The sequence below is a fragment of the Orbicella franksi genome, chromosome 9 (genome assembly GCF_964199315.1).
Source record: "Orbicella franksi chromosome 9, jaOrbFran1.1, whole genome shotgun sequence".
Lineage (NCBI taxonomy): Eukaryota > Metazoa > Cnidaria > Anthozoa > Scleractinia > Merulinidae > Orbicella > Orbicella franksi.
This window is the reverse complement of record NC_138153.1, coordinates 4,532,975-4,557,300: the sequence shown is the minus strand read 5'-3', so window position 1 is coordinate 4,557,300 and position 24,326 is coordinate 4,532,975. Positions and strand designations below refer to the sequence as shown.

General features: G+C 38.1%; 2 protein-coding genes across 6 annotated transcripts in view; one reads left to right on the top strand and one right to left on the bottom strand.

The window, feature by feature from the left end:
• Positions 1 to 5,761: 5,761 nt before the first annotated feature.
• Positions 5,762 to 24,326, bottom strand: part of LOC145496829 (uncharacterized) — a 22,737-nt gene continuing 4,172 nt past the window's right edge. For 3 of the 5 annotated variants that reach the window (XM_081476580.1, XM_081476579.1, XM_081476581.1), the window contains 8 exons: positions 20,382 to 20,497; positions 16,946 to 16,964; positions 15,996 to 16,160; positions 13,661 to 14,011; positions 12,508 to 12,593; positions 10,224 to 10,242; positions 8,852 to 9,136; positions 5,762 to 7,265 (listed from right to left, as the gene is read on the bottom strand). In XM_081476580.1, coding sequence (XP_081332706.1) covers positions 6,949 to 7,265; positions 8,852 to 9,136; positions 10,224 to 10,242; positions 12,508 to 12,593; positions 13,661 to 14,011; positions 15,996 to 16,160; positions 16,946 to 16,964; positions 20,382 to 20,497 — 1,358 coding nt within the window. In that variant the 3' untranslated portion in view covers positions 5,762 to 6,948. The remainder of the gene's footprint in view (positions 7,266 to 8,851; positions 9,137 to 10,223; positions 10,243 to 12,507; positions 12,594 to 13,660; positions 14,012 to 15,995; positions 16,161 to 16,945; positions 16,965 to 20,381; positions 20,498 to 24,326) is intronic. The other 2 variants (XM_081476582.1, XM_081476583.1) reach the window with 2 other exon arrangements.
• The window catches only part of LOC145496830 (uncharacterized), a 23,028-nt gene continuing 14,790 nt past the window's right edge, over positions 16,089 to 24,326 (top strand). The window contains exon 1 of the mRNA XM_081476585.1: positions 16,089 to 16,135. The gene's annotated coding sequence lies outside the window, so the exon portion shown is untranslated. The remainder of the gene's footprint in view (positions 16,136 to 24,326) is intronic.

Genomic DNA, 24,326 nt, shown 5'->3' with positions numbered 1-24,326 from the left:
GGTTTTCCGAGCGCATTTTTCTTCTCCTGCAATATTCAAGGCAACGTTCAAACTTTTCGGCTCACAGGGCTGCTCTGATGACAAAAACTGACTGACTTTTTAAGCATTTTCTTTAAGATTTGTAGATTTCATAGCTCAATTCTGCTTTCACTGTAAGTTTTCATTCCACGAGAAGCGACGCTCGCGTCAAGTTTGACAGTGGCGTGATTTTCCTGGACCAATCACAATTCTTTGCTACGCATAGCAACCAATGAGATTGCTTCATTTTGTATAGACAATAGATTATGCCAAATGGCTTTTTTCGTGTTCGCCAAAGTAGGTAAAGGGCGGCTTTCGAGTTATGTTGAAAGATTTTCAAATAAAAAAGCTTTATCTGGAGTAGTTTGTTTCGTTATTACACAAAACAGAAGACGTCAAAATGTGGTAAGAACATCAGTGGCACACGAGGCGATAGCTACCACATTTTGACGTCATCTGTTATCTATTACTGAACAGACGCACGGCAACATGGAATCTATTTGTTAATTAGAATGTTACTAAGAGATATTTAGTATGAGCTTAAATTGTCCATCTGTAATCTTCACTAAAAAAGTAAGGTCTGCTGTGTTTTTACATCGAAGAAAATATAACTTTTTACTACAATTACTACTAATCTCGCAATCTGATTGGCTAATTTGCCGTTGTCGATAAGAGTCCAGACAGCGCTGCTCGCGTCAATGTGTCACGCAATGCCTTTTTCAGCTCGCGCTCTGAAAAAAACATTTTCTTTGACGTTATTATTGTGGTAATAGAAATAGAAATGTGGTTTAGCGTGGCCTGTACTCTTATCGACAACGAGACCCGTCATCACAGTGGTCAAAATTTGTTGTGGACTATGATGACGTGTATCGTTGTCGATAAGAGTACAGACCACGCTACACCACATTCGATTTGTTAACTACATCAAGAACAGAACATACCGTCAATAACAATAAATAATTCTTGGAAAGGTGGTCAGGTAAAAATGCAGTTTAGCATTTCTCCTGGCCATTACACTAAACCTAAATATAGAAAACCATTCCAATTAAAATAACACCAACTACGAAACTTAATGAAAACGTTCTCTTTGAGGTAATTTTATTCTAAGCACATGCAAATTAATGTTTACCGAGTTTTTCCATCCAGAGTTTCCAAGAGCAGTTTTCTCGAAAAATATTCAATTTTTGTTCCTTAACAATATGTACATCAGCGTCAGAAAGTTGTGTCGGTGTTTCCCGCTTTAACTTCATACTAAGCCATTCATTCCAGCGATACTTCACTAATTCGGAGTAATGTTTCCAGTAATTTCCATTATTCAGGAAAGTACTGTGTCAAATCCAATTTTGTTGTAACCCGCCTTACGGCCACCTCGTTGTTACGATCACTTTGCTCTGGCCCAAACAAAAGTTCAGTCAGTCATTTTCAAGACTATATACTTTATCTGAATTTTCCAAAAAATTATTCTTAAAACTTAAAACGCGAACGAATAATCCACAGAAACGGAATTTTTAAAACAAGTCGACGGCCCGCAATCTGAGATAAGCCAATTAGAATGTATCAACTTAAGGTGGCTTACCACAGTTTTGATGGATTATAACGGCCCAACTTCTAACTCTTTTGAAAAATGTTACAAGATGTTTTTCCTTCCTCTATGTACTGTTTGCTTAAGTCTTTAACCATTCTATGTGAAACTTGAACAATTCAACGTCAACAAATGGCCAAAATGAACGAGCGAGTACCTAAGGAGAGACTGGGCACTAGCAGGTTAAATCACGTTTTTCTCAAAATCTACCACCCCACCTCAAAATTTAGGAATAAGAAATTGGCTCTGATTTGACATTCATGCAAAGTAAAATAAAAATCTGTAAAACAGATTTTTCGCAAACTAAGTAAACTTGAAATCAAAAATAGCTCAAAATCGGTCTTACAGATCTTTTTTAAACTTTAGCTCTAAAAGTGATTCGACCCTACAAATCAACTGTGAAAATTTTATCATGGGGTTGTACGGTAGGTTTTCGAGCAATCATCTATCAAAGACTGGCTTTTACAGCCTTGGACGAGAATTGAATTGCGCACGCCCTTTATTTAAGGGACCGTTCATTTTTTACGAGGGAGGGGGGGCTGGTGGGATTTGGGAAGCACCATTTATAAATCGCACGACCCCCCCTCAGCTTACCAATTTTTTCACATGCCCCCCCCTTATAGCGGTCATTTTTTGGGATGACCCCCCCAAAAAAAGTTAAACAAACAATTTTTAGATTTCAACTTTTTTAATATTTCTCTATTATCCCCCTACTTCACGTTATTGTGCTCACTATGAAGACAATATTTACAATCCCTATACTACAGAGAGCTGTTGTTTAAAAAACAACTCAAAAGAAAGAGAAGTCAATTTCGGATCTCCTAGTTATGGCTCGCCCTGAGCGTGTGGCATTTGGCCTCTCATTGGCATCTTCCTCATCTGAATTGATGAATGCAAGAATGACGTCACCAGAGTCATCTTCTCCCCCAGAGTCAATGGCATCACTGTCATACTCATCATTGTCACTTTCATCCGTTTCATTGCTGTCAGCACTTGCTCTGTTGTCATTTTGTGTCAATGTCCTGGCATTTTTCAGTGTTGGTTGGCCAGCTCTGAGAGGACTCTTCTGCTGCAAGCATGAATGTCTTACAATTGCCTTTACTTTCTCACTCTTGCTGCTTTTCAAATGCTGCTTCAGCCCGTGGTGGTTCAAGTACTTGTTTAGTTCTGGAACACGTAGCTTTTTAAGCTTGGTTAGATCTTCGCACAACTCAGTCCAAGGATAATCCTCATATGATTTATCTTTTGCGTCCCTACTTAACTTTGCCTTTTCTTCTGCTCTCCTTTTCCTTTTAAATTCCAGCACTTCAAAATGCTGAAGATAATCCACCACAAACTTTGATTTGACAATAAACTTATCTGCAAATAGAGCAACGCTCTCTGGGTGAGAGCACAGAGCAATGGTGGAAAAGTTGAATGTCATATTGAAAGATGTAAAGGAACACGATTCCACCCTCTTTCAGTCCAATGGGCTTGCTTTAAAGTAGGGCGAAGAATTTGCCCACAGTTTTAATGTAAAACAGATTAAATGTATAGAAGCTAAGTTGACGAAGGTCACGCAGGACATGGAAGCACTAGAAAATAAGAAGAGCAATTATAACAGCATATTCAAGGGCATACTCAAACAGCACATCAACAAAAGGAGAAGGAAAAAAGAAAACCGCAGAAAGTCAAATGAAAGAGAGAGGAAGCGGACTGAAAATAACGTCCAACGAGTTTATGGAATCTGTGTTGGAAACCCGCTAGGAAATGATCTTCCACAATGCCTTGTGTACCCTCCTAGAACGGCCGTCCCGGAAGAGTGTATTAAAGTTGAGGATGTTTCCGCGTCGTTATTTAGAAGAGATGGGCCATATATCGCACAGCTCTTGGAAGGGAATTATTTCACCAATGCTGCAAGAAGCAGAATCACCACCAACCTTGAGCAGGAAGTCAGAGATTATGTTTACACCTTCATGTGCCCTGAAGAGTACACTCTGACCGAAAGCATTGCTTCTTCTTGCAGCATTGGTGAAAGAGACGCCCATAGCAGCACAAGAGGCGACGAAGAACTCGACGACAGCGAAGATGAAGATGAGTGCCAGTGAAAGTTGCATTCGAAAATAACAGTGTTAAATACTTCTTTTCAGTAGCTACAAATGCTTTTTGTCGCCAAACGTTTTTTTAAAGCAGAAGCAAAGTTTGTAATAAATTTGTATCCTGCCTTCTATGTTTATTCTATAGCAATTTTTTTGATATTCAAACATTATGCCATTTTAAAGTTTTACTAAAATATTTCACGTGACCCCCCTTTTTCCCTTATTTTTTTGGGATGGCCCCCCCTCGAAAGCCATTTTTTTTCGCATATCCCCCCCCAAATCCCACCAGCCCCCCCTACCTTATAAAAAATGAACGGTCCCTAAGCGGGCGCTCATGTGACGCCATGTATCGTGAACGAGAAAGCAAGAGTAAATCAGAGCTCTTTTTTATCGAGCTTTTTTTGTCATATTTTTTGGCCCTAGGCTTAAACACATGGTTGAACGGAGTTTGAAACTATTGCTACGTATACCGAAGTAATTTAACGCCTTTTAAGTGCTAAAGGGGTTTAGAGTTACTTGCGTAATTTTTGCACGCGCGATTAATACTGACGTCTGAAAGGCAATCATAGCGCGCGCAACTTATTCCCTGAAAAACTGTAGTAAGCCACCTCTAAAGCAGTAACAATTTTCGGGGCAATCTACTTCGTAGACTACGCGTAGTCCCTCTTTCGCCTAGTCCATCGTGCGTGACGAGAGACAAAACCGCGAGAAAAAATGGCCGCCCGAACTCCCGGGGGCGAGAAGCACGCGTCTCGCCCCCTGGATTTCAAGCGGACATTTTTTTTTTCCCTCGCGGAAAAGAGGGACTACTAACAGTCCATCTCCTCCGTGGAGAGCAACGGCCACCTCTCCACAACGGCAAAGACCACTAAGACTCGTCCCAACTGTCAAAAGAACCTCTCAACAACGGCCAGTTAATGACTGACTAACGGTGTATACAAAAACCAATTTTGTTATTGTAACAGGTCACCAAATTTGATCCATACCGCGCGTCGTTGATCTCTGCTTCTGTTTTATTGATACATTTTGATTTAGCATATGCTAAAACCACCAATTTTTTAAAAAAATGTCGCATCTCTAAAGAAAAAAAAAATAGTATCATATTATACCCCTACCTCCCCAAAACGGCCACCCCTTTACAACGACCACTTCTCTCTGTCCCCTAGGTGGAGAGGTAAGGGTAAAGTCTGTATACAAGCCTAGTGACCATCAGGCCGGAGCTTATCCCGGTTTCCGTGGCATGAAGCGAGTAGGAGTATTTCTACTCTCCCCTGGGTGAGATGCTAGTCCATCGCAGGGTTACTCCCAGCATTAAGTTCGCCGTTACCCATTTATACACCTGGGTGGAGAGAGGCAATGTAAGTGTCTTGCCCAAGTACACAATACAATAGACACTGTAGTAAAAATACATAGAGATATATACAATGACAAATACAAATTTCAAAACATTTCTAAAGTGTAAAATATCTAATACTGTAAACCAGCTACAGTCTGCGTACAAAAATAATTTTGTATGTTCTACACTATTCCTTGAACTATACTCTTAGTACAGGTGAATAAATCTATTATAAAATCAACAATTATCCTCCTGAACAGTGCTTTGCCTTGCCACAGTACACACAGTAGTAAAAATACATAGGCATATATACAATGACAAATACAAATTTCAAAACATTTCTGAAGTGTAAAATATCTAATACTGTAAACCAGCTACAGTCTGCACACAAAAATAACTCTATGTTCTACACTATTCCTTAAACTATACTCTTAGTACAGGTGAATAAATCTATGATAAAATCTACAATTATCCTCATGAACAGTGCTTTGCCCTGTCACCTTAGGCTTAGAGTAGACCAGCTACAAATAATTGGTGGACATTTACAATTTTCTTGAATGTTTGTCACATTCGCACACAACTATTTTCAGCTAAAAACGTTCGAGTTTTCTCCTGCCCCATTCTATAAAAAAAGCTCATATTATGCACAACAAAAATTAAGTGTGGACAGTCCTCTCAACCCTTGAGACGAAGATTTCGGCATACCAACTTTCAAACTCCTTCGTTTCTATAGGCATCAATCTGTAATTTTCTTCTGCCACTCCGGAGATTTTCACTACATGGCAAGTTCAGTGTTATCGGGGATCAATGCCCATGTTGTTTACCCTGACCAATAAGTTTTAAGTGAATATGATTTTGACAACTTTTGGTAATAGGTGGGTTGAAAGACCTGTTAGATTTTTTCGCTCGTGTTTCAAGCCCTAAACACCAACTGGTTACTGTACAGTATATGCATGTTAGCTTGTAAGGGTAATAAGACTAAATTTTGGCTTCCTAGTAAATATTACTAAAACGAAGATCTTCAAACGCATTTTCTGCCGGTTTAGCACTGCTAAAGAAAAGAAATTAAGTTATCTAGTCTTAAAACCTGTCTCAATATTCTACAATCTTAAGGTATTTACTTTAACAGACGTTTATAATTACAAACCTCCCTAGAGCTAAAATGATTGCTTTCTCCAAACAGAAGGTACGTTAGTTTCTGGGTGGCAAAATGTTTTAAAGTTGCAAGACATGGTTCGTCTTTTAGGTGTTTAACACATCAATAACACATTTGTCGCTATAATAAGTCAAGTCTTAACAGTTCTAACAGACCCTTATCTTTATGTTTCGGGTCCAACGGTGAAACTATCTTGGTCACAATAAGTAGGACCTCTTGATATACCCTTAGAGAGTTCTCAACAGCATCACACGTAAGACTAAAATGGAAATCTTGGTCCACTGTTAGCCTATCGAATTACACTACTCGCCGACATCGACAAGTAATAACAAATTGTAAAAACATCCTAAAATCTCTAGCAAAAAACCGCTATGTCACTTTTTATCGTGATATACAAATCAAGAAATAAAAGTAAGTTTAAAACGTAAAAAATAATTTCCTGAGCTATTTCCGTGAAATATGAATTTGTACAACTATAAACGTTAACCATGGCAAACCCGCCGGGCCAACATCGATACGTCAACATGACGAGCAAGATGGCACAGTCACTGCTTCAAAACGACTTACTAGGCGTAAAACAATTTTTACACTGAGTTGCTGAATTACTACAGAATAATTCCTTCAACAATAAAAAAAATAATAATAATAAAAATACTTGGGAGGGCTTTACCAGGACACTATAGCTCTGAGGAAAACTGTCCAATTTACTAAGGCAAGAAGATGACTTCGCCATCGAGCGGTTTCCGCCATCCGCCAAATTGAGAACAGCTTTTCGGGACTAAAAGTGTGCAGTTGATGAACTGGGAACTGAAAGATGTCCCAGTAATTCTTTAACAATGTCAAGACGCCTTATGTTATGTTCTTTAAGTGTCTTACAAAAATCGTAGACCTTCAAATCCGGGTTGCTTGTTCGAAGGTACTCCATTGTTTTTTTGCCTGGCTCTGGATCGTTCTCTAGAGACTTAATTTTGAGCTGATCCATTTCATACTTCAAGGCGATCCGCCTCCACCCTCCGGAACCGAAACTTTTCTGGGTGAGAAGGTCTTCAATCCGGTCTTGAGTATCGAGGTCAACATCTTTCAGACATTTGTATGCTGACAAATGAATTAGAGACAAGATTACTTCATGCAAACTTGTGGGAATTTTACAGTTGTTATCTTGTCAAATTTACGTCCAAAATATAAGGGAAAAATAAACGCACTACTATAGTTTGGAAACTGCAAATGATATTTCTTGAACCAATTGCTAGGAGTAATTCCAAAAGATATGAAGTCACAGTAACGTTCTTGTATCATGCTAATGATGCTAGAACGCATGCGTATGACATGTTAGGGATCTACCACAAGAACAACCACTCAGTGTTAGTGTGTGATCTTGTCAATCTCGTTCCCAGAGTCTTCGTTCCCCTTGACCAGCGGTCGGAAAACGAGAGCTCTGGGAGTAACCATTTTGAAATAACCGAATTCTGGTGATTCTGCCCAATCGGTTTCACTGCGCAGTCTTCATCTATGGCGCATGCCTGAAATGGTTGCTCCCAGGCTCTCGTTTTCCGACCGCTGGTCAAGGGGAACGAAGACTCTGGGAACGAGATTGGTGATCTCGTATGAAATTATCTTCCACCTGATACTAACGCTTATTAATCTGCGCATGCGTTTAGGGCAAATATTGGGGGGAGCAAGGGGTTTTCTGACACAAACAGGCAATTTCATTCCATTTAGCTCAACAAATTGGTGTCGATGAGATAAATAGCTATTCAGCCACTGGAAAAGATTGCCGCTAATTCCACAGGCCTACAATCTACGAGACAAGATTTCTGGACAGACTGAGTCAAAGGCTTTACGAATGTCTATGATATCTACAACTAGTAGGTCATTTCCTTTTACTGTAAATAGTCATTTCATTGTATTGTAAATGGTATTGTCAATGCTCTAGAAGAATTGTTTAATAGTAGATTTAAGAACTCTTAGGTAGGGCCACATCGGCTGTATAAGTTGCCCTACTGACCTGCATTACGAAATAAACAAATAAATAAAAAGGAATAAAAATATAGCTTTGTGAAGATATCAAAGAAGTAAGGTAAGTACATCATGTTTTACGTAGTCCTCACAGACACCTGCCCCACCCTGCCCTGCCCCTCCTGCAAGGCTAATTCATTAATTGAAATTAATTACAGTCAAACGAAGTGAAGCGTACACCTCAAGATTACATTAATGAATTGTTTATTTAAATATTGAACCAGGTAGTTGTTCCAAGAATACAGCTAACGGGATCAATATTCAAATGGTCAATTCATTATTGCATTCTTAAAGCATCTAGCAGGTTCAATATTCAAATAATCAATTCATTAATGTAACCTTGAGGGGTACGCTTCAGTTGGTTTGACTTTAATTAAACAAACATAACGATTAAAGTTAACACCTTTACGCCTTAGTGCTGAGCACTGTAGTGCTTTAGTGCTTTAGTGGCCCGCTAAACCATCCCTATAGTGCACTCTGCGCTAAAAATGACTAGTTAAAAAAGATTCGGTTAAAGTGATTTCAGGTTCGAGTCGGAAATCAATTCAGGACTAGGGATCATTATAGGGATGTCGGATTATTTTGGGAACTGCAAAGTATCAGCCTTTTAAACTACTAAGTTCTGAAGATAATTAACTTTTATCCAGACTGAGTGACATACTTACTTGTTCCATCAAGAGGTATAACATCCAGTTCTGCAGAAAATGATTCTACTCTAACGCTGGAACTATCTTCACAACTAGCAACACACTTATAGAAGCCAAAGTCACGCAATGTAACAGATTTGAGGACAAGTGTGCCCTCTTTTTTCCCCTGTAACACTACACCATCTTTATACCACTGATAGGTCAGTTTGCTGTTTCCTCGAGCTTTGCACTTAAACACCAGCTTCACTTTCGAGCCTTCTTTTATTTTCTGGGATGATGGTTCTTCTATTATTTTCATTGTCTCTGCAACAGATTCAACAATAAGATCACTAACTTAAGATTTCTATTGCCTGATACTTGACCAGAGCACAGCCTTCCTCAACGTTCACGCACAGAGAGATCGAGCAGTCAACCTCATAATCTAATTGTTTTAGTTTAGATCTCCTGGTCGTTCAAAACTCTATCATAATCCTCTTCACAGAGACTTCAAAAATGGAAATTAGTGGCCATCATTTTGTCAGCAAGCGCACACAATGTTACGCTACTTACTACAACAGAATAGCTAGTGAGTGGGGTAGCCAATAAGAGAACAACATTTGCGGTAGAACGCTAGTAGATTTATCCTAAATTATTTGGAAAAACCTGGATCATTCAAGTTAGATTACTCAGCTTGCAATAGCCAGGACCTGTGCTCTAGAGGTGTCTGCGTGCCACAGGCGACTAGCTTTTGCTTTTGGGAGACAGAAAAAACTCACTTTGTTATATATACGCTTCTGTGCTGAGCAACCACGATTTCATGGTTAGGAGCCTTTACACTCCTTGTTATTTTTCTTAGACTGACAGCCTTGAATACCACTACATATTTCTGACAATTTTAGCTCATGCCAACCTCTTAAATGTACCATCCTCTAATTTTACTGATCTAAATGTCAAAGAAGTAAAATGACAGCTTTAATATCCTAGCCTACAAACCTATTTGCCCATTTCATTGCCCACTTTTGGTTGGTGGTAAAGAAAGAGACACACTATGTACACAGCAACTATCAGTAAAGGTGAAAAGGTGAAGTCTGCATAATGGTATGAGCCAAGTGGCCCATCAGGCCAGACTTTATCTCTAGTTTCTGTTGCATGAAGCGACTAGGAGTATTCCTACTTCCCCATGGATGGGATGCTGGACCATTGCAGGGTTACTCCCCTGCATTAAACTTGCTACTATGCATGGAGAGAGGCACTATGAGAGTAAAGAGTCTTGTCCAAGAGCACAACACAATGTCCTTGGCCAGGGCTCGAACCTAAACTGCTCAATCCAGAGTCGAGTGCACTAATCATGAGGCATTAACTCACGACCTTACCTCCCAGTATCTATAAGCAACGAAAAGTAATTCCTTACCTTGTGACTCATCTGTCTCCTGAAAGAGAAAATAGAGAGAGGGAATAGTTGCTATATATCTGTGTACATGTTTGTTATTAAAACGTTGTGCTGGAATTTTAATGAACACAAGAAAAGTGTATAGAGAAGCACTATGCAAGGTGCTGCCGAGTGCTTTTAGACATAAATAATTCAGACAAAAAACTTGCAAGTTACAATCCTTAATTACAGTGTAACTCAACAATGCATGAGTTTACAATAACTGCAGAAATTCTTGTGTGCTCATTGGCTAAATTTTCATTGTCAATGTTAAAAGCGGACAGGCACATGAATTTGATGTTGATGCGACAAGCAAGAGCAAACAAACTATTTGTTGTTGTAAAAAACAAATTGACCTCTGCTTTTCATTAGTCTAACTGACCTATTATCGACGATGAATTTGTCATATCATTGTCAAAGTAGTCTGCAGATCCACAGCTACTTTGAAATTCATGATCATTAAGGTATCAGTATACCCCAAAATTGACCATTTTCAGAAAAAATGTTTTTCACTTTTTCAGGTAGATCTCATTGCGATCTTTCATTTAAAAAAGATTCCACAGAAAAACATTGATTCTAAGAAAAGTTATCAACGAAAAACGTTTCTTTTCATTAATTACCTCTAATTGATAAACGTCTATGTGTTGTCATGAGAAGTTAACTTGCATTAAAAAGCCACATCACAGATTGCGGCATACGTCTTAATTAATGATTATCTAACGCCTGTGTTTGGTAGTCAGTGATCTGTTCTGAGTTTTCCCCGTTTGTAGATTGTTGATCTAAGTATAAAAATGTCATCGAAGAAGCGCCAATGTTCGTGACCCTTTGCAAGTGTGACAAAAGCACAACAGAGGAAAAAGCTGCGGAGAAAGAGGTTTCAAAATTGGGCTGACGTGTTAGCTGGCTAGCAATAAAGTTTCCTGCCTCAGGAAGAAGTTGCTTGCACTGGACGAGGAAAATGTTTGACACTCTCTCAGCATTACTTCCTTGGTGTCTTCTTCATTCGAGGCGGTAACGGTAACATTTTAACTCAATCGGTATCTCATCGGTTTCCTTTATGTTGTTTATGAGTGTGCTCTTTCGTTGTCTGCGATATCTCTAAGCTAAGGCGTTTTGAAAATCGAAAAAAGAAACAAAATGGAAACGAAAATTATTTTCTTACTAACTTGGGTGCACGAGCGGTGGAATTTAGAAGATATCGCAAAGGATATTTCCCACAGGAGGCAACAATTGAGACTCCTTTGTAAATGATACAAGCGCTATTGTTAAAGTAAAACAAGCCTTCAGAACGCCCCAAAGTATATTTTCCTTCGTATCTCAAAAAGAACATTTCAGCGAGTGAAGCATACATTTTAAGTTCGTTTCCAGCAAATTTTCAATGTTTTTGCAGAAGAAGAGTGCGAGAAAAGAGAATGAGAAGAGAATGTATGTTTCATTAACTCTAAAAGTTTAACTGCATGTCAAAAACAAACCAGACAAGTAATCAAAATTTCCCGACACCGTTTTTTAAAGAAAGGTGTCAAGAAGACATGGCGATGTTGATCACATCCTCCCACTCAAATCCGACCAGAAACGAACTTGATTAGTGAACCTAATGTACTTTGATAAATAAGGCACCATATTCGGAAAACCATAAATTTTTTACCTTGATGAATATACTTTCGTAATCTACAATTCTTAAGCTTTCAGAAAATATATACTTCACTGGGGTTTGCGTCAAAAGTCTGACCCTAAAGCGACGCTGACAAATGATGGTCATTTGAGGTATACTGATACACGTACATGTACCTTAATAGGAAAGACACATGAAAAACTGACGTCAATTCGTCGATGAGAAGGCTTCCTATGGACCTTGATGAAATGGATATGAAGAAATTGCACATTCTCGGCCGGGTTGAATGGACTATTCCTGTGCCTGTGGCACCATAATGAGCGCTTAATACAATCATAATGAACTTAAACTGGAAAATTGCCAGTACCAGTGAAGTATGAATTATTATTAAGGGCTATTGTTTGAAACATCAACTTCAAAAGCTCATTTACCTTTAACAATTTAAGTTGATTGATAAAAGAGCTTACATGTAACAGCTAGGTAGACCTCTGCATGAAGTGTTAGCCGCCACATGAATTGTAACACTGAGCATGGCTGTTAAGTGATGCTCACAGGCAAACAATATTTCTTGGCACATGGTGTTAACAATCATGGGTATATTAGTTAGCAATTAATAATAAGTAATGAATAAAATGTACAGTGTAAGTAATGTACCTGTTCTTCATTGGTTACAAGAGGCTCATCCTTTTTTGATGATCGTCTTCGTTTCCGTTTGCCAGATTCACCATCTGCACTTTCTCCTATAAACATTTTTAGAAGTTGCTAATAGCTCTAATTACTTTCATTTATAAGTGTTTGTACCGTATTGATTGTTCATTGTTAGATCTCCTAATGTGAAGGAATTCAAATATTTTACCATTTCCCTCTATTTCTCCATTTCTTAAGCATCAAAGTTTTAAGATCTGTTTGAAACGATGAATAACAACCTTTACTCTTATTTTCATTATCATCTTTACTATTATTATTGTTATTATTATTATTATTATTATTACGATTTAATTACTATTAAATTCATATTTTATTAAATTTAACCCTAAAAAAATTATAAAATACATCAATACGAAAGATTCACAGAACAAAACAATGTGCTAGGAAATACTACACTCCTGAGAGCTGAGAGTCACTCTGCCAAAATTCTACTGTTCATCCAGTAAACTAATTAAACACATTAAACAATTCCACAGGTCTACGCTGTGGAAATTAATATTTGAGTAAATGCAACCTAAAAGCTGGGAAAAAACTTTACATGCTCCAATTAAAAAAAAAAAACAGTATTAACAAAAAGAGTTTTGTCCAAAAAAGAAAGGAACTAATAGATGGCTTCCTCTTCAGTTTCAACGCCAAAGTCCGCATTCTTGACATCACTGGGGACTCTCTTGGTTGTCCTAGAACCACTCAAACAGATGAGGGCAGATCTCAAGAGTGCAAACGACGTTTTTGCTCTGATCCAGGAGATCATCTTAGTGTACTGTTCTCTCTATTACTATTACTACTATTATTACTGTTGTTGTTGTTGTTGTTGTTATTATTGTTATTATTATTATTATTATTATCATTATTATTACTATTAATGCATTATTATTAATCGTGAGAGAGCAGTACAGCCCAAAGTACATGTCATCTACACCAACACTTATTTTAAATTCATTACAAGTATAATTAACATACATTGTACAATTTACATGTACATGTAGGTGTGAGTAATGTAAATGGCATGTGCAATACACAATAACACTGCACATTAAAATTAAACTGTCCTGTAAGTTATATGTATTGAAAAAATAAAAGACTGATTGGCTTGTATTACCACTCTTTTGTGCATCTCTGCTGAATTGCCGACTGAGTCTGCGCATTTGACCACCAATGGTGGTATCCTTACGATCACTGGCTGCAGCTTCATCATTAACAGTTACTTTACCTGTAGCAGCATCAGGGATAACATGAAGTGCTGCTGGATCATCTCCAGGTATTCTACCACTAGTATTATCCTGAGGAGTATTCAAATTGACAGAAGCAGCAACAGGTACATTTACACTATTTCGTTTAGGCAAAGAGCCATGTGTAGCATTCTGGTTTGCCTGCTCATTCACAGCAGTAGTGTTCTGATTCAGATTAGCACCACTGTTGGTACCATCGATATTCTGTCTTTCAGCAGTACCTGAAAATAAAATTTCACAGACAAGAAGTGATTCAACTGTGCATCATAAAATATAACATACATGTACATGGAAGAGGAAAAGATGCAGTGTGCTTGTACTCAGAGTACTCAAAATGCTTCAGGTACCTTAAAGCAGAAGTACCCTGTTCACACTCCATTGGATTCATTAAGGGCCGGGCACCGGGCAAATTGACTGCCTGTGAGCACAACTTTGCCCGGCTGTTCAACTCTGGGCTTTCAATGCGGTTTTTGTGAATAAAACTTGAATGCAAGTTGCTTTTCTTTGATTTCTGCATGTGCCTTCCCAAAAATAAAACTGAAATTCTTTTAAAAAAAAGAAAATCTCCTTGTCTTATTCCTTCCTTGACACTGCTCATGTATCGCCCCATGATTCATTGCAAAAGGAAAACTGATTGACGGTCTACATGAAAACCCATCTTGAAATCTCCCAGAATTGCGATGGCTACCGACAAAAGAACCATCGCGCAATATTTTCCTGTTCGACCTCTGCCTGAGAAAAAGTCAAGAGGTAAGTAGTGATTTAACCATTTCTTTTTGGAATGTTGAATGGCTAACTTCATGCTCAGTGAAGAGTGAAATCTTTTCAAGACCCAGTTAAGTTTATTATCATAGCTGTGTCAAGATTTTTAAATATGATTAAGCAATGTTTAACACATGCAGATATCGAACTCTCTTGTTCAAGGCGATTTCATGTATAGAGTCGAAACATTTCAAAATATTTTGTATAGACAAAATGTTCTAGATTTTTTGTTCAAAAAAAGAAGGCAACGAACGATTGTTATTCATGTTCAGTGAAGAGTGAAATATTTTCAAAGACCCGATTAATTATAAGCTTATTATCGTAGTACAGGTGATTTGTAAACAACAATGTTTAACACATGCAAAAATCGAACTCTCTTGTTCAAGGCGAATTTATAGCAAAGGTCCGAATCATTTCAAATTATTTTATATAAATAAACCTCTTCAATTTTACACATAATTCGAAGAAAGGATTGAACAATCGGTTCAACTTTTTAACTGGTTGCCTAGCACATGACCAATTTTTTCCCCGTTGCATGAGTTTCAAGTTTCAGCTTTATGTAAACAACAAACCAGTGAAAATGTAAATATAAGCTTGAATATTATTCACAGACACAGACATGCTGCTGCTTGTGCGGTCAATTGCTAATTTATTGTTCGAAAAGTCGAGTTTTAGATATACTATGAGCAAACCGTATTTTTCCAGATGAAGATGACTCTGATTACGGCTCAGATGCTGACAGTGAACTGAGTGACACTGACTAGTATTCAATACTTTTTTAGTCAGAGTCAGTTTTGTGACAATCTTATTGTCCAATAATCCTTCTTAAGATAGCTGCTGAGTTTATGTATGTAATCACTGTTGTTGCTATTTGAATTGAGAAAGGCAAGGCAAATCTGAAATGCCAAATAAAATTATGAATTGTTGGTAGAACATAATTATTTATTAATTGATTAATGACCTCGAATTATGATTCACATCTAAAGAATGATCACTTTTTGGCAACTGAAGGATGTTGGGTTAATGTTATGCTTCAAAAGGCAGAAAAACAGAACTCTACAGCTGTAAAATTTTTAAAATTTGCCATGGGAGCATGTCCGGACCCATAGGAGGGGAAGGGCCATCAGCCCTTCCCATTTATGTGCCCGGCTGCCAAATCCGTATGCCCTCCTGTCAGAAATCTTAATGAATCCCCTGACACTCTTGTAATCTGCTTATTTAAACTAGGTTACAAACTCAACTAATTAAACACCTGGGCAGAGAGAGGTTAACTGTGAGAGTAAAGTGTCTTGTCCAAGAACAGAAAATAATGTCCCTGGCTAAGGCTCGAACCCGGATCACTTGATCTGGAGTCCAGAGTACTAACCACGACGCCACCAAGCCTCCCTGGAAATAGCAAGGCTTAACTGTATATATACTGACAACACATTCAACTGTACTGACCCCCACAGGTGTGAGAATGGTGGCTTTTTTGTGGTTTAGGGGTCCAGTGATGAGAGAGTTGAGGAGTTCCCGGATTGGATGGAGCAAAACCTGGATTGATAGGTATAGAGACTCCAGATGGCTGAGCTGTTGAACCAGTGGTATGTGAGTTTCCATTTTCTTGTGCTAAAATATAAAAAGAGAACAAAATAGTGTGCATGCTGTCAGTAATATTGACTCTGTTTAATACAGGCTACACATTATTTACAATATTTTAATTAAAATTTTTACTTATGGGTAACAAATAATTAGAGCTCAATGTGTAATGATCATAAGCATTTGATTAAAATGATTACTAACATAACAAACAAGGCACCCAGGATTTCATGGTTGGGAGCCTTTAGGCTCCTTGTTATTTTTCTTAGACTGACAGCCCTGAATACCACCACAAATTTCTGACAATTTTAGCTCATGCCAACCTCTTAAATGTACCATCCTCTAATTTTACTGATCTAAATGTCAAAGAAGTAAAATGACAGCTTTAATATCCTAGCCTACAAACCTATTTGCCCATTTCATTGCCCACTTTGGGTTGGTGGTAGAGAAAGAGACGCACAGAAACTATCAGTAAAGGTGAAAAGGTGAAGTCTGCAAAATGTTATGAGCCAAGTGGCCCATCAGGCCAGACTTTATCTCTAGTTTCTGTTGCATGAAGCGACTAGGAGTATTCCTACTTCCCCATGGATGGGATGCTGGACCATTGCAGGGTTACTCCCCTGCATTAAACTTGCTGGTATGCATGGAGAGAGGTACTATGAGAGTAAAGAGTCTTGTCCAAGAACACAACACAATGTCCTTGGCCAGGGCTCGAACCTAGACTGCTCAATCCGGAGTCGAGTGCACTAACCATGAGGCATTAACTCATGATTTTACCTCTCAGTATCTATAAGTAACGAAAAGTAATTCCTTACCTTGTGACTCATCTGTCTCCTGAAAGAGAAAATAGAGAGAGGGAATAGTTGCTATATATCTGTGTACATGTTTGTTATTAAAATGTTGTGCTGGAATTTTCATGAACACGAGAAAAGTGTGTAGAGAAGCACAGTGCCAGGTGCTGCCAAGTGCTTCTCGACATAAATAATTCAGACAAAAAACTTGCAAGTTGCAATCCTTAATTGCAATGTAGCTCAACAATTAATGCATGAGTTTACAATAACTGCAGAAATTCTTGTGTGCTCATTGACTAAATTTTCACTGACAATATTAAAAGCAGACAGACACATAAATTTATCATTTATGCGATGTTGATGCGACAAGCAAGAGCAAACAAATTATTTGTTGTTACAAAAAAACAAATTGACCTTTTTCATGCGTCTGACCTATTATTGACAATGAATTTGTCATATCGTTGTCAAAGTAGTCTGCAGATCCACAGCTACATTGAAATTCAAGATCATTAAGGTATCAGTATACCCCAAAATTGACCATTTTCAAAAAAAAAAGTGTTTTTCGCTTTTTCAGGTAGATCTTATTGCGATCTTTCATTTAAAAAAGATTCCAAAGAAAAACATTGATTCTAAGCAAAGTTATCAACGGAAAACGTTTCTTTCCATTAATTACCTCTAATTGATAAATGTCAGTGGGTTGTCACGAGAAGTTAACTTGCATTAAAAAGCCGCGTCACAGATTGCGGCATATGTTTTAATTAATGATTATCAAACGCCTGTGTTTGGTAGTCAACGAGCTGTTCTGAGTGTTCTCCGTTTGTAGATTGTTGATTTGACTATAAAAATGTCGTTGAAGAAGCGCCAACGTTCGTGTCCCTTTGCAAGTGCGACAAAAGCACAACAGAGGAAAATGCTGGGGAGAAAAAGGTTTCAAAATTCGGCTGATGCGTTAGCTGGCTAGCGATAAAGGATCCTGCATCGGGAAGAAGTTGAAGAAGTTGCTTTCACTGGACGAGGAAAACGTTTGACACTCTCTAAGCATTACTTCCTTGGTGCCTTCTTCGTTTGAGGCGGTAACGGTAACATTTTAACTCAATCGGTATCTCATGGGTTTCCTTTATGTTGTTTATGAGTGTGCTCTTTCGTTGTCTGCGACATCTCTAAGCTAAGGCGTTTTGAAAATCGAAAAAAACAAAATGAAAACGAAAATTATTTTCTTACTAACTTGGGTGCACAAGCGGTGGAATTGAGAGGATATTGCAAAGGATATTTCCCACAGGAGGCAACAATTGAGACCCCTTTGTAAATGATACGAGCTCTATTGTTGAAGTAAAACAAGCCTTCAGAACGCCCCAAAGTATATTTTCCTTCGTATCTCGAAAAGAAAATTTCAGCGAGTGAAGCATACATTTTAAGTTCATTTCCGGCAAATTTTCAATGTTTTTCGCAGAAGAAGAGGATAAGAAACGAGAACGAGAAGAGAACGTATGTTTTATCAACTCTAGAAGTTTATAAAATTTTCCCTTCACAGCGAAACTCAAGACGTTTCTTCGCGTGAAAACATTCCTACTCCTGAACGATCGCAAGAGTCAGATTCCACGTATAAAAGCATTAAAATATTGTGTATAGCTTACAATTTAGTTGAAATGGAGTTTTCATCAAACAGATAGCTCTCTTAGTTTGGAGACTGAACATAACATCATTTTCTTCTTACGTGTTTCTGCCACACACCCATGGTATGGCTGGCAGTTGAAACCGCTGAAAACATAGTGTCACTAAATGTCGATTACAGTGTGTGGATTATAACTGTTGGGTGTCACTTAACAGTATTCTTACCATCATTTTTGATCTAAATTATTTTACATGGAAGCCAAAAACTTTGAAGAGACAAGGCTAGGGCTAAGTTTCTTGCTTGAAACCAAACACAAAGTTCTTCGATTTAAAACAAAACCAAAATGCGGTTCAAGACACTGAAAGTTAGTCGCCTAATAATAGCGACTAGCCTCAAAATTCTGGTCACCAACACTCAATTTTCAGTTGCATTGGTGACAAGCTGGTTGCAATTTCGGACCCTGTGAGTAAAATGTCAGTAAAAATCAAAGAAATTGTGGCTGCAGTCCAGGGCTTCAAATTAACTTTTTCATGACAGAGCCGGCTGGCAACTAATTCCAAAATTTTGGTCGCCAGATCATAACTTTCTGATGTACACAATCTTCGACAACTCTGTCGATCTAAGTTTATGTACAGAGAAGCTTACGACGGATTCCGCTCAAAGTCTGAGCAATAAGTGCAAAAATTATTTTCTAAAAATCTACCCAAAGCGCGGTAACTTTTGAAAACTTTATGTATTCAAAACAACTCACTTTAGTTCATTTTGTTAAGTGACCTCGCGATTGAATTCTCAAGCATTCTCAAGAAAGTTTAAATGTGAAACCTTGTAAGAGTGCTTGAGGGGTGTGTTAGTGTTTTTAACTGACGTGAAATTTCTGTTTTAATTGATTTATGGATAACTTCAACTTCAATTTTCCCTCACGGGGTCAGCTTGAGAGCTAAATTAAAGTCTCAATGAGTTCTTCTTCTTAACCGTATTCAAAATATTACTGTGCCATGAGGTTATTTTTTTGGTAACTTAGTTTTTGCCATTTATTGCTCGAACGTTCTGCAGAAATCATCTTTTAGCTAATACAATTCATAGTAAAGTTTTAAAGATTTACTAGCTTGCTAAAATAGATTAAGTGCAAACCACGCCTCATGAATACTGATTAAATATTTAACAATTAAACCCTGATTGAGCCCGCAAGGGTTATACGGATCAATAGCCCATGAGGCGAAGTTTTAGTATCACCCAACTAGTCAGACAGAAAAGGCAATAATAAAGTTAGCAAATGCAAGTTGAAGAAATATTTATTTGGGATTAAAATGAAAGAAAGCATCACGCTCAATTGCACCAATTTCGCTGCTCGAGGACTATCACTAATAGTCCTCTAAACTAGCTAGTAGCCTAGCCAATTAAAATGCAGCATTTGCACTAGTTCGTTGATACTAATCAATGTTAGTATCACTCAACTAGTGGACTAATGCAAATCCTGCATTTTAATTGGCTACGCTAGTAGAGGACTATTAGTCATAGTCCTCGAGTAGCGAAATTGGCGCAATCGAGCGTGACACTTTCTTTCGTTTTATTCCCAAACAAATATTTCTTCAACTTGCATTTGCTAACTTTATTATTGCCTTTTCTGTCCGACTAGTTGGGTGATACTCAAACAATTAGACCCTTCGCCCTCAAGGGCCACGGGTCAATAGCCCTTGTGGGCTACGGATCTAATTGTTAATTATTACTGCATGTAAATTGATGAAAACTCCATTTCAACTAAATTGTAAGCTATACACAATATTTTAATGCATGTATATGTTAATTTAATTAGTAATTGAGAAAACTGAGAGTTAATTTCTACCACACCTCTTCTATAAGAGGATTGCTTCTGTCAGACAATTTACGCATCGCCATGGCCAGCTCCTCCGCTTTTATTGATATTAATGAGGTTCTGCGCTTCTTTAATCCAGTCTTTCCATCACCTGATGAATTAATTGGCTTTATTAGTGGTTAGATAAAGAAGTCACCATGTTCATATAATATTAATGTCCTTGAACAAGGGTTTGAGATTTCTACACAACTCTACAATGCAGTTGCAGAATACATGACTTTTGTATATACCTGACAACTTTTCCTACTAGTCAACTGCATAATGATGTGATTTTCATTTTACCTAAATTTCTGTAACAAAAAATCCAACGACCTCTGAACATATAATACTGAAAAACTTCCAGTGACTTCAATGAACATTGGTGAAGATTCCTGAAGATGTTTCACTGATTTTTAAGGGTTGCCAAAAGTATTAATAAGTGGTGTGAATTGAAGTGCCAAATCAATCATGGTACCATATTCTTCAGTCTAGCTTTAGGACTAAAACGTGACATTTAGTAGTGTTCACCGGTCAGGACTATTTTGGGGGGAAATTGAATCCAATTTTCACATTTATTTAATGATTATGCAACAAGTAAAATAATGTAGTCCAGAATTGTGAGTCATGCGTGTGAAATTGTCCTGTTTGCACCTGAACGACATTTTCAAACTGCAGGTGTGTGACATCTAGCATAATGTGTCCACATGAGTTATAATTATTAATAGTAATAAGTTGTCATTGGTATAATTATACAATCATGTGCATGCAGAAAGTACTGTATCATCAGTACTGGTATCATCTTATGTCTAGAAACCAAGCTCAGGTGATGACCCTTACCATGAATTGAGAAGCACCTATATGAAGCATGCAGAGAAAAAGTGTCCTGCCCAGTACTAGTGCAGGTACATGAAATATACAGTGCACCTGTCAGACAACTTTTCAGACCCACAGATTTCAATTTTTACCTGGGAGTGCCAGGATTCACATTAAAGACCCTGAAGCAATCCAAAGATCACATTCCAAAGATTTGTGAAGATGTCTTGAACATTCCCAGATCCCTGAAGTTCCTTTAGCCTATGAACAGGCTCCAGCTGGAGAGGCCATAAAGGAACTGGCTGAGAGTGAAGTGGCCGAGGGGAGATTGGGGTGGGGGTTGTGGCATCGGAGCCTGTAGACAAAGGTTGTATGCTGCCGTTCCATTAAGGCACTCGCTATGCACTAGTTTATCTAGTGCAACCTAAAATTGGTCAAATCACTGATTGTTGACGGGTTTGAATGCATGATATCCCTTTTGCCAACCCCATCCAGTAAAAATTTGCATGTCTCGCAAGGCATCTTCTGGCAGTGAGCGGTAAACAGATGATCTGTTTGAAAGAGGAGCGATATTCTAAGGGATTTCATTCATTTTACACAGCTGAAAGTAGGACAAAAACGTTGCTTGCCATCTGTGCCAGAGAAAATGGATGTTTTCGGAATTCTTCCCACTGGATTTGGGAAACGTTTAGTGTAAAATGGAGTCGACAGGCTTCAACGACTCCTACCATTTGTGGCATTTGTACATTTGCTGGACATATCAAGCCTAACAATTGTAGAAATCTTCTTGCATGAAATCCCAGCTTTTCTAGCATATGAGCCACAACAATGTTGTCTAGTAGCTCAAGTAGCTTCTTGTTTTCGGACATGCCAAACACTGGTAACATGTTTACTCTTTTAGCATCATCAGTCCTTGTCCCACCATGGGACACATATGGACTTGCTCTTTTAGTTTGACAAGTGAAAGACTTTTTACATAATTATATACAAAAACAGACAATGGGGGTTTGACCTGCTCCATTTCACTCCATTTACAAAAAGCTTGGGAGAACTGCATATTTCCCCTTGAACTGTACTTTTCTTGTACAGTCTATTTACATTCCAATGCATCCACATGGAGATTATGACATGCTGCTGACAGATTAATGACACGTTAATTACAAAGGGGCTGAACGGTGGCTTCAATACTCTGCTACAGGCTTTCTCCTCTCTCTCCCCTCCTCTCTTTTTTCCCACCTTCTCTTTGCCCCATCCTCGACTAGAGAGCCTGTTTACAGGCTATGCAGTCTCAGGATGTACAATTATGTTACTGGTACATTTCTTTTGACTGAAAATTTAAGAATTGAGGATCTTTACTTTCCTTGCATTGGTTTAAGGTCTCATGAAATTATCTTTTGAAAATGTGCCTGTTAAGGCTGCAATAGGTCAAGTTTCTCAGCTAAGGTAAACAAGAGATAATGATCCATGGATGTGAGTAGGCATATAATTGAAATATTATTTTCAATTGAAAATGCAGGCATGGGAGTTGACAAGAACACACTTGCTGCAGTGCACAGACCTGGACCAGTGCACAATCTGGAGTACAATTCCAAGACCCTAACCATAAATTTTTAGGTTGCTGGGTCTCCCAAAGTTAACAATGAAAATGTTTTAATTAATTTATTATTCACATGTAGCTTAAAAACTAGCAGATTCTTACCACTGTTTTGTGAGTCTTGGCTGCTTTGTCACTTAAGAGGAACCTTACCACGAGCTGAGGTATAAAATGCCAACTAAGCATTACGGACTGAGTATAAAATAGGACCCTGAGGTATAAAATGCAGACTGTAGACTAAACGCAGCCTAATGACCACAGACTGGGTATAAAACACGAACAAAGGTACAAAATGCTGATTTTCCTTTGCGATTGTTTCACATATTAATTCTTCTTTTCTAGCAGGGTTTCGATTCCCAAGATAGCAAAATTATGATAGTATAGTAGAGTATAGTGCCCTACTGGCTGTTGTTATCTTCATGGGGAAGCAGTTAATCGACAATTTTCAACTCCATATGTTTGATATAATTGCCTTTATTTTGTTTTATTTCTCACTACCTGGAGTTGAAAATTACTGATTGCTCCTAGAAAAGAAGAATTAATATAATATATGTACAACAATCGCAGTCCTTACCTCCAATGCCGGCCATCTTGGGGTGATAGCACGATTGCAGTTTTACCAAGTGACATTTATGGTGCGAAAATACCATTCCCTTCATGCACTGTGGCCACTTGGCAGGAAAATCAGCATTTTGTACCTTTGTCCGTGTTTTATGCCCAGTCCGCAGTCAGTAGGCCACATTTAGTCTGCAGTCCGTGTTTTATACCTGAGTCCATGTTTTATACCTGTCCATAATGCTTAGTCTGCGTTTTATACCTCAGTCTGTGTTTTATACTCAGACCAGTGTTTCCCCAAGAGCACGCCATTGCTGGAATCCCATGTTGCAATCAGAGATGGCCCTTTTCTTATACAAGACTGCAAGCTTGACTCAGGCATAGTACATGTATTTTAAAAGCCATCCCAGTGCTCGAAATTGCGACAGATATGGTCACCAATGCAACTAACATTTCATCCTTGGCAACCAAAATTTGGCAAAAATTCTGGTTTAGTTGTCATGGCGACTGCATTTCTCTGTGTTGATGATCAATAACAGTTATTTTCTCACACATTATGTCCTTCTAGAAAATCATATTGAAAGATCTTTGCTTCTAAAACATTCAGCATAAGAAAAGAAGTCAATCCATCCTTTTGCTTTGCTGTACTGATTCTTTCACATCAGAAAACTTCTAAGTTTTAAATCACCCTATAATGCATTGCAAACCCTTGATCATTGCCTATGTCATGTATGCCTAAGGATTGTTCTCTTGTAATTTATTGGCCCCTTTCCTAAAAATTTGGCCCCTAAAAAAGGTCTTCAGGGGCTACTTTGGCCCTCAAGTAAGATTTTCTGGCTGAAACACTCCAGACCATAGTCCACCGTCTGTGTTTTATACTGACCGCAAACTAAATACTAAATAGCGTTCTACATGTAGATCTGTAATGACTTACATTATTTTAACCCTCTATAACTAACTATCTATGGTATTGACCCTT